At 35.4% G+C, this 10,000-nt stretch overlaps 1 protein-coding gene and 1 long non-coding RNA gene across 5 annotated transcripts in view; one reads left to right on the top strand and one right to left on the bottom strand.

Moving 5' to 3' along the window:
* LOC122627361 overlaps window positions 1–10,000 on the bottom strand; it is a 193,621-nt gene that overhangs the window by 167,021 nt on the left and 16,600 nt on the right. The window lies entirely within an intron of this gene.
* The window catches only part of LOC122627349 (disintegrin and metalloproteinase domain-containing protein 10-like), a 137,137-nt gene that overhangs the window by 112,018 nt on the left and 15,119 nt on the right, over window positions 1–10,000 (top strand). Inside the window, exons 8-10 of the mRNA XM_043808428.1 lie at window positions 3,703–3,827; window positions 4,123–4,251; window positions 6,718–6,886. Of these exons, the coding sequence (XP_043664363.1) occupies window positions 3,703–3,827; window positions 4,123–4,251; window positions 6,718–6,886 (423 nt within the window). The remainder of the gene's footprint in view (window positions 1–3,702; window positions 3,828–4,122; window positions 4,252–6,717; window positions 6,887–10,000) is intronic.

Below are 10,000 nucleotides of genomic sequence, written 5' to 3'. Positions count from 1 at the left end.
TGAACAGTCACGTATAGTATAGATACTCGAATTCACTTCGAAGAGAATCCTTTAGCGAACTCATCACTCGTTAATTAATCGTACCTTTAATTAGCGGTGCAAAGTATAAAAAAAAAAAGATACAGGTAGAGAGAAAGAGAGAGAAAGAGAGAGAAAGAGAGAGAGAGAGAGAGAGAGAGAATATTGGATTACATGAAGAAAGAAAAAAAGATAGGTGTCATTGAGTACTAGCTACGGAAATGTTCTAAAGGCAAGAGATAAAAGCGTTCGTTTTTATATCGCTTCGTATAAGTACCCATTTTCTCTTTCTTTCTTTCTTTCTCTCTTTCTTTTTTTATTTCTTTCTATCTCTATCTCTTTCTCTCTCTCTCTCTCCCTCTCATTCATTCATTCACCATTTTACACGACCCTTCCCTTTTACCCTATCTTCCTCTACTTTTTATATACTTTTACTCGACTACTTTTAAATACACTTTCCTTTTCATCCCCAGTCGATAAAGTTCAATACGAAATAAATATGTTTTTAAGGGATAATATTCGTTTCTCGATCTTCTTTTATATATATATATATATATAATATAAATGTTATATATATAAAATATCAAATATATATATATATGCATATACATACATTTATTTATTTATTATATAGTTTTATTTATTACATAGTTTTATCTATTAAAAAAAAAAAAAAAAAAAGAAAACAACAACACTTCAAGGACCAAAATCGAGTCTTAACTCGTAAAAAGATTCTTTCTCTTGTTCCCTTTTGTTTCTTTCTTTTTTTTTTTTTTTCTTTCTTTCTATCGATGATCAAACACCGATCGACTAAACTCGCGATTAACGAATCGATTTTAATCGTGCTTCTTATCGCTCAGCATCGTGCAACTGAAACTCTAGAAGCATAATCTTATTAACACGATTCGAACCAGCGAGAAGCCTCGCGCAAGAAAAGCAGATCGATACGCGTAAGTAAGTTAAGTACGTTTCCTCGTTACAAAGGAGTGAACGACGAGATAGATAAAAACAGAGAAAGAGAGAAAGAGGAAAGAAAACGTCAATAGAATACGAAGTTCCATAAATCGTTGCGGATGCCTTCGAGCCATTTCCGTAACGTCATTCGACGGCAATATCCTAGAACCCGCGACAAAAATTCTCTTCACGCGTAAGGGTGAACGAAGAGATGAAGAAACTAGTTACGTCATGATGAAAGAAAGAAAAGAAGAACGAGAGAGAGAGAGAGAGAGAGAGAGAGAGAGAGATCGCAATGAATGAATATATTTTAAATGAGATGGTATTAAAATATCTCTGTCTCTCTCTTTTTCTGACATTGTCAATTACATGACAATGGGAGTGAAATATCAAACGTTGTCCTCGTCGATTTTCAATCTTCCCCAAAGTAATGAAACAAAAAAGATTTTTTTTTTTTTTTTTTAAATGAGGAATGATGTCATTTTGGAATGAGGAATGATGTATACATACGCGTATGTAAATTAATTGACGAGTTTAAAGGCTTAGTTCGTTATTAACGTAGTCACGACGTATGAAATGAGATCTCCTCGAAAAAATTGTACGCGGGACTGATCTACTTTTCTATTCTCTCTTATCTCTATTTCCCTTCAGCGTGAAACTCGAGACTCGAGGTATATGAGAGCTTTGAAGAGTCGAGAAAAAACGAGCGAACGTTGAGATAAAAAAAATATATATATATAATACATACATACATACACACACACACACACACACACACACACACACACACACACACACAACGTAAATACGTATATAAAGAGAAAGAGAAAGAATAAAATGAAAGAAAATAATAATAAAATTCAGAGTACAGTTGTAATCCGAATTAATAAGAGTATCGTGTTAATGTAATTCGATTCGTTCGTGTAGCGATGACGAAAACTAACAGCATCTCTCTCTCTCTCTCTCTCTCTCTCTCTTTCTCTCTCTTTCACTCTCTCTCTCATCAAAGCTCTCTTCTGACTCCTTTTCACAAAGTGTAGTCCATGCCATAATATCATGGATCTTGTTTCATCAACGTTGCTACCACCATTACTACTACTACGTGACCTCGGTAGATAAGCCTGAACCGTCCTTCAAGATTTTCTAATGGCGGATAATACGTATCGAATGCTTTTTCATCCCTCTTCGATCGAGGAACACATAAAAATCTACGATGAATACGTTGACAATGAATACAAAAGAACGTAAAGATACGTAAAATTCTTTCTCCTATCAAAGAGGAATATGATATAACTATTTATTTGTTACTTTTATTTATATATTTATATATATATATATATATACGAATGTTATTTAATGTTTTAACAATAGCATCGAATAAAGATGAATCTATATACGACAAACAAATACGTTACCATCGATTGTGAAATATTAAAAAAAAAAACAAAAAGAGCTATTATTTTCATACGAAAGCAACACTTTCATATAGAATAATTTTAAAAGAAGAAAAAAGGAAAACAAAAAGAAGAAGAATGTTTTTTAATTAAATAGACCATCCCGTAGACTATATACTATAGTAATATACAATATACCATATACCGTGATAAAGGTTCAGATATCGTTATAATGGGTCGTCATAGTCATTCCCGATTTCGTGACATAATGGCCGAAGGCGGTCAAATCTCCGCCGTCGGCAATTCGAAACAGGTAATATTGGCAAACATAATGTGTACCCTGACCAAGACTAGGGTATAATACTTGGCTTCATCGAGTTCACCGATCAAGTAGTCGTTGCACAATGGGGAGTAGCATACACTTTGCTCTACGATAAGGACCATTCCCGATTATGGCCCTGAACTTTAACCGAACGTAGAACGTAGGTTTTGAAATCCATTTTTGTATAAAATTTAATCCGTATTTTTGTATTCTTTCTTTCTGTCTTCGAAAGTGTCAAACGAGATTTCGAGATGTTGTATGAGACTTGAGAAGTTGATAAAATATAACGTTTAAATCGTTTAATCAACATTATAGTCAAGTTTAATACAAAGTAATCAGCCAGTATCCATACGATAAATCAACTTGTATCTACAATAATAAATCAGAATGCCAAGAATGTCCTGTAATTTAATTCCTCGGAAGCTTAGTACACATATATATAGAGACAGACACACAGATACATCTTCTCTACGAGTTACAAATTTCCTCCCTCCCTCCCTCCCTCTCAACCTGTGTGTTGGAGGATCAATGCGCATTCACGTGCGTCGACGAAAAAAGATCTATGAAATAAAAAAGGAGAATGGAATATACGTACGATCTCTAACTTATTCATTTTTTATTTTCATATCTTTATCTATCTATCTATTTAATTATTTATACTATCTGTGTATACTTATCTGCTTTATCTTTTTCTCTGAAAGTAACATCATTCATTATTAACCATTACCGATCCTCGCTCGTAAATGTGTAGAATCTATTATTAATCCGAACTGCTTTTACGTTAGATAGGAATTATAAATCAAGTTAATCCGATAAAAGTACTCGAAGGAAAATGCTTTAGAGTCAAACTGCGCGAAACGTTTATCCTACGGAAAAAAAAAGAAAGGGAAAAAAATTAATAAAAAAAAAAAAAAAGGAAACGCAAAAAGAAAGAACAAGAGATATAAATACAATTTTTCCCCAGCCACATTTTCCAACGCTAACTTTATAACTATTTTTTCATGTGTTTTACAGAAGAAGATTACGACGCGTTTTGTCTTTCCTACATGTTTACCTATCGTGATTTCGAAAAGGGTACATTGGGCTTGGCTTGGACAGGTGATCTCAAGAACGCAGGTGGAGTTTGCGAGAAAAACGGGGTATTTATTTTTTGTACTCGAGAAACGAAAAGATATTAGATTATAGATTAAAAAATAAAGATATCATAGATTAAAAAAAGAGATATTATAAATTAAAAAAAAAAAAAAGAAACTAGGTTTCATTACTTCCATTTCTATCGCATAATTTACGCTTTCATCCGATTATTGCTTGTATATAACTCGGTGAGCTAATTGCTAATAATAATAAAAAAAAAATTATTATTATTATTATTATTATTATTATTAATAATAATAATAATAATAATAAAAAAGCTACACCATTTTCTCGTTACAGCATTATAGAGGTAGCATGAAATCTCTCAACACTGGCATAATCACCCTACTCAACTACGGGAAGCACGTACCACCGACGGTTTCTCACGTTACCCTCGCACACGAGATCGGCCACAATTTTGGATCTCCTGTAAGTTTACAAGAGCGTTGTCTCTAACATTGTCTCCCGTTGGTACTTGACAACGACAACGACGATAACAACAACGACGAAAACGAAAACGACGAAAACGACGACGACGACGACGACGACGACGACGACGACGACGACGACGACACGACAACACGACGACGACAACGATGAACGTTCATACGTGCGTGTAAAAGCTCAGACACGAGATGTGTGCATCACGCTATACTTTCATCCCCTCTTACCTACATATCCTCATGTGCTTCTCGCACCCTCTTCCCTCATCACGAATTCCAACGAGAAAGCGAATCTACGCCCTCTTCTTCCCTCATCTTCCTCCACTCATACCAAAAGAGACCACACAACAAGCTCGCAAACTTTCCTACTAATCGGCCGATGTTTGAACATGAGGGAGCTATGAGGGAGAGAAGTGACGTCACGCAAGAATTTCAAGACCCTACTAACTGAAAATCCGTGAATCCATTCTCACGTCATAATAAAAAACGAAAAGAAAAGAAAAGAAAAGAAAAGAAAAGATCTGGAATAACCTATTACTGTTACTCATCATCTTATACCACTCCCTTCCCTACACTCATCCACCCAACCCTCCTCTCTTTTTTTCTTCTTCCTCTTACTATCGTCTACTTATACCTCTTCGTATATTTTCTATCGTCGTAAGCCCCTCGAGGAATATTTCCCTGGCAGCGTCAAATCGAATCACCCCGTGAAAGGCGTCACTTCCCATCGGGATCTCTCGTAAAATATCCGAAAATGCTGACTCCCGTTGGATTTAAAGTCGTTACTATCTACGAAGGACGTCGAATAAAATCGACGATGTCCCTTCCCTTCCCATCCCTCTCACCACCCCTTCTGTTCTTTATTTTCTTTCTCTCTTTTATCTTTAATTTATCTTCGATCTTACCTTGCGAAACGATAAATCGTAAAAATAGACCGGGAAACTTGTTACGACGATTTTTTTTCAAACGAATTCCCTTCTAGCAAGTAGTAAAGTCAACGGATTGCTCGGTCTAATCTCAATTCATCGAACTTCCTAATTCTTTTTCGACGAGAATGCAATAAAGGGACTATCGACGGTCGACCTTCGACGATCAAAGGCCACGTTTTCTCTAGAGTATGGGGGTTGAAAAGGGAAGCAAGCAGGGATGGAAAGAGAGAGAGAGAGAGAGAGAAGGAAAAAAAGGACAAAAGAAAGTAGAACTAAAACACATCGAGTGATTCTCCCCAAGGGAACGGAATGTCTCTCCGTTCTCTTCCGTTTTCTTTTTCGTCTATTCTCCCCTTACTTCCTCCCCCACCCTCTCCATCCTCTCCCACTTCCATCTCCCATCTCTTTTCGAAAGAACGAAAAGCAGCGGGAAAGGTGATTTCCTCGTGGCGACGAAATTCAATTCCGAATACGATCCCGTGCTCGTTCATGCGCGTGACGTCCTTCGCGCATTGTACTGCGATTTCGTACGCAAAGGAAGAAGAGACTTTCCAATCCTTCTTCTTCTTCTTCTTCTTCTTCTTCTTCTTCGTCTTCTTCTTCTATTTCTACTTCTTTCCCCTACCTTCTTATCCATTCTACGATTTTCTTATTCGTGTTTCCCAATAGAAAATCGCGAAGGAGTTTTCTCGATGCTCAACTTAAATTTCTTTTTTTTTTTTGTCCATTTCCTTTCTATCCTTTTCCTTTCTCTAGACCATTTCGATTATAAATACATAAAGTTTAATTAGTTTTATATTCGTAATTATGTACCTTTAGAAAATGGAACTAAGTATTAAGATCTGTATATCTTGAATTAGAGGACGGTAATGAGAATTTGAAAGGAGAAGAATTTTGATAGTTGCTATGAGATTATTTCGATCGAAACTTTCGGATATCCTTATATAATAGCAAATATGTATTACGAAGAATATATATTATACTAGCCATTCTCTTTCGGTGAAATTCTTAATGGAAGTAAGAGGAAATAGAATCAATCACGCCGATACGGTCGTCTCTTTCTCTTTCTTTTCCTATCCTTATCTCTATCTGAAAATCTTGAAAGTTTTGTTCGAAAACTTTTAACCGTGGGTGTATACACTCTCCCAACGAAATCGGGACCGTAAATGAAGTCCTTAAGGCGACTTTAGAAGACGCATTTGTTGCAACGTTATCATCCGTTAGTTCCATTCGGCCGCGGTACGGGTACAAATGCGTTTAGGTCCTTCGTAAATGAGTGTTCCCTACTTTACGACCATTTCTGTACGTGTATAGGTATATGAATGTGTTAGAAAGAGAAAGAAAGAATCGGAGAGAGAACGAGAAAGATAGAAAAAGAGAGAGAGAGAGAGAGAGAGAAAATGGTCGTAGAGTTTGGACGAGTTCAGAAAACGCTTTTCAACCATCTTCTTTCACAAACCCACATACACCTACACACACACACACACACACACACACAAATATATATATATACATACACACAGCATGATCCGGACGAGTGCTCACCAGGCGGCGAGGATGGGAATTTCATAATGTTCGCAAGGGCTACGAGTGGCGACAAGCGGAACAACAATCGATTCAGTCCGTGCAGTCTCGTCTCCATAAACCCAGTCTTAAATGCCAAGGCTCGTTCATCAAAAGGATGTTTCGCTGGTGAGTAGAATAAGTTTCAAGATTTCAATTATCTCCCCACTATTCGTCTTTCGTCCTCTCCTTGTTATATTACGAAAGGAATATATACACCTCTTCGAACGAACGTTTTCGGTGTCCCGAATACGCCAAGAAACCGTAGTCAACTTATTTAAGAGAGTCTGCATATATATATATATATATATATATATATATATATATATACGTGTATATATATCTTACTAGTAATTTCGCTATACTCTCGACAATTATTATACTCGGTGAGTATAACGCAATCTCGTTTTAACAATCCTAATCTATCTTTGTAATTTTGCAAAATATTAATATCAGTTGTTGTTGTTGTTATTATTATTATTCTTTTATTTTTAATTATCGTTATTATTATTATTATTATTATTATCGTGGTTGATCGCTTGAAGATAAATTAAACAGTTTTGCGAAATGATTTTACGAGAACGAGAAAAAAATTCCTCGATAAGAAAAAGAAAAAGGAAAAAAAAGAGGGAAAGAGAGAGAGAGAGAGAGAGAGAGAGAGAGAGAGAGAGAGAGAGAGAGAGAAGCAGAGAGAATGTCATCGGCGATGGTTTTTCAAGTGGATTAAATGAAACCGTTTTTTAACGCTCGACGATAAACTTGAGAGTGGAAAGGGAGAGAGAACGAACAACAGTTTCAAAAGCAATTCGAAACGACGAGGAGAGATACAGGTGGCCTTTTACAGACGGACAGAGTCCCTTCGAGTGACAAACAGAGAGAAAAGCTCGTCTATTTTCTAGGCAAAAGCTTTTAGGACGACGCGTTCTACGCCAGTAGAAAAGGACGACAACGGTGAGACGGTTGAGGGTTCGAGTATGGCGAATCGACGATGCAATGGAGATTGTAAAGGAGGTGGAGGGTGGAATGGGAGGATGGGAAGCTTGGAATTCAATTAAAACGGAGTCGCACGTCAGAGAGTCGAGTGGGACCGTCTACCCAGTCAAATTGCTCTTCTAATCGGTACATTCGATTAATCTTGACAAAGACGCGTATAATGGACTGTTGAATGACCTTGGCGCGAAAATGAAAGAAGAAATCGAGCATTGTTCTCTTTTTCGAGCGAATCAAGAATCTTTTTTTTTTTTTTTGTTTTCTTCTTCTTCCTATTTCGTCTCTTATTTTCGAATAAAAATCATTCTTGCGATAAGTCTTTTTCGAATTAATTCGTTGGAATAATCTATTGAGAAAAAGAAAAAAGAAGAAAGAAGAAAAAGGAAAAGCTTTATTAATTTATTATTGTTAATAAATTAAAGCGTTCGCTCCATATAATCTATTTAACATTGGATTTATGAACATTGATTGTATATCCATCCTTAATGAGATCCTTTTAATCAAAATCAACATAAATTATTCTAAAGGACGTCATATAATTTTGAAGTAAGACATCGAAATATCTATCTTTTAAATTTTCTATCGTTTTATAATCACGAACTTTTCTAAATTTTTGTATATCGAATTTTAATATTTTTCAAGTTACAAATATAGTCATACTTATAGTGCAATATAACACTAGTACTATTAGATATAACTGATATTGTAACATTCGCGTTGTATCTATAATTCTGTTATAGATACGACGAAAATTATGTTACGATGGATTAAACATAAACCAAGTAAAATAAATTATACTTGGTATAATATAATTATAAAGCTACAAATAATATTACAATCTTTTTTGTACGAAATACGTAGAAAAATATTGGATTAAGTATGAAATTTAAAGGGTTTCGTAAATTCAATGTTAACAGATTCTATTTAGAGAGAGAGAGAGAGAGAGAGAGAGAGAGAGAGAGAGAGAGAGAGAGAGAGAGAGAAAGAAAGAATGACAAAGGATTCGGATAATTCGAATCAATTTCACTACTACAGTTAAAGACTTTTGATGAAACAATGCAACAATCTAGAGGAGAGATCGCTGAATTGCCGTTGTAAAGAGGCTTCAAAGTACGAAATTCCCCAACGAATCCTACCTGTATCTCCGCGAAAAAGGGGTTGTGCGTTGCGTAGCGCATAGTCGACGTGCCTACCGTGCCTTTTACAATCTCACATTACTTTGGCCACGGAGACGTAAAGAGGAATTCATCCTCGGGTTGCAGAGACTCGAACAAAGTCGGACTAAAGCCCCTGTCGGAGGAAATTCTATTGCGAATTCCTCGATTTATTACGAAAATCTTTAAAGTAGTATCATATTTCTCTTCGATAATATCCGTATAAACGTAACGTTTCATCAGATTTTATACAAATAATATTTCCATTTACATTTATATATACGTAAGTACATCTATGAATATCCAACGTACCTGTTATTTATTTATTTATTTATTTATTTATTTATTTATTTATTTATTATATGCATACTTATTTATGTAGATATAAATATTTGTATGCGTAAATAATAAATATATCATTGGAACATGCATCCTGATTGCAATTATCAATCTGAAGTTTGACGATCTCTCTCTCTCTCTCTCTCTCTCTCTCTCTCTCTCTCTCTCTCTCTCTATTTCGCGTTTGGCAAATTCAAAGACTCGAAGTCTCGGCACGATTTGACGACAAAAAAGTTCTAAGTTCTCTCGTTAACTTAATAATTTACTATCGAAAGTTGTAAGGTCTCGGCAAACAACAAATGATACAATGTTTACAAGTTACAAGTACGTGAAGTCCCGAAAAGTGCTAATGTTGTACTGAATTCCGAGTTCTGAGTTCGTGAGTTGTAAATTATTTATATTCCAAATGGTAATATAGTTCCGAGTAGTCGTACATGAAGTAAGAATTGCAAACAAAAGTGATGAAAAACACACCCAGATACTGACCTGAGGGTAAGTCTCTATAACTGACTCTCCCTAACTGAGGGTCATGTTACTCATATGGGCACTTTAGAGAATAATAACCAAGTCCCTCTTCTAATAAAGGCAACGAAGATGGAATTAAAATTTTTAACATATAATAATTATCCAATCGGTAAATTATCCAACCGGAATCTCGTAAGTTATTAAAACAAAAAATGTATGTTCACGGTGGAACAGACATAAACGTAAAAACAATAAATAATAAATTAACGACACGTTCTATCTGTATTTTTAATAA

This window comes from Vespula pensylvanica, chromosome 2 (assembly GCF_014466175.1).
Source record: "Vespula pensylvanica isolate Volc-1 chromosome 2, ASM1446617v1, whole genome shotgun sequence".
NCBI lineage: Eukaryota > Metazoa > Arthropoda > Insecta > Hymenoptera > Vespidae > Vespula > Vespula pensylvanica.
Note: the sequence above shows the minus strand (reverse complement) of the source record. Positions and strands in the feature narration are given on the sequence as shown.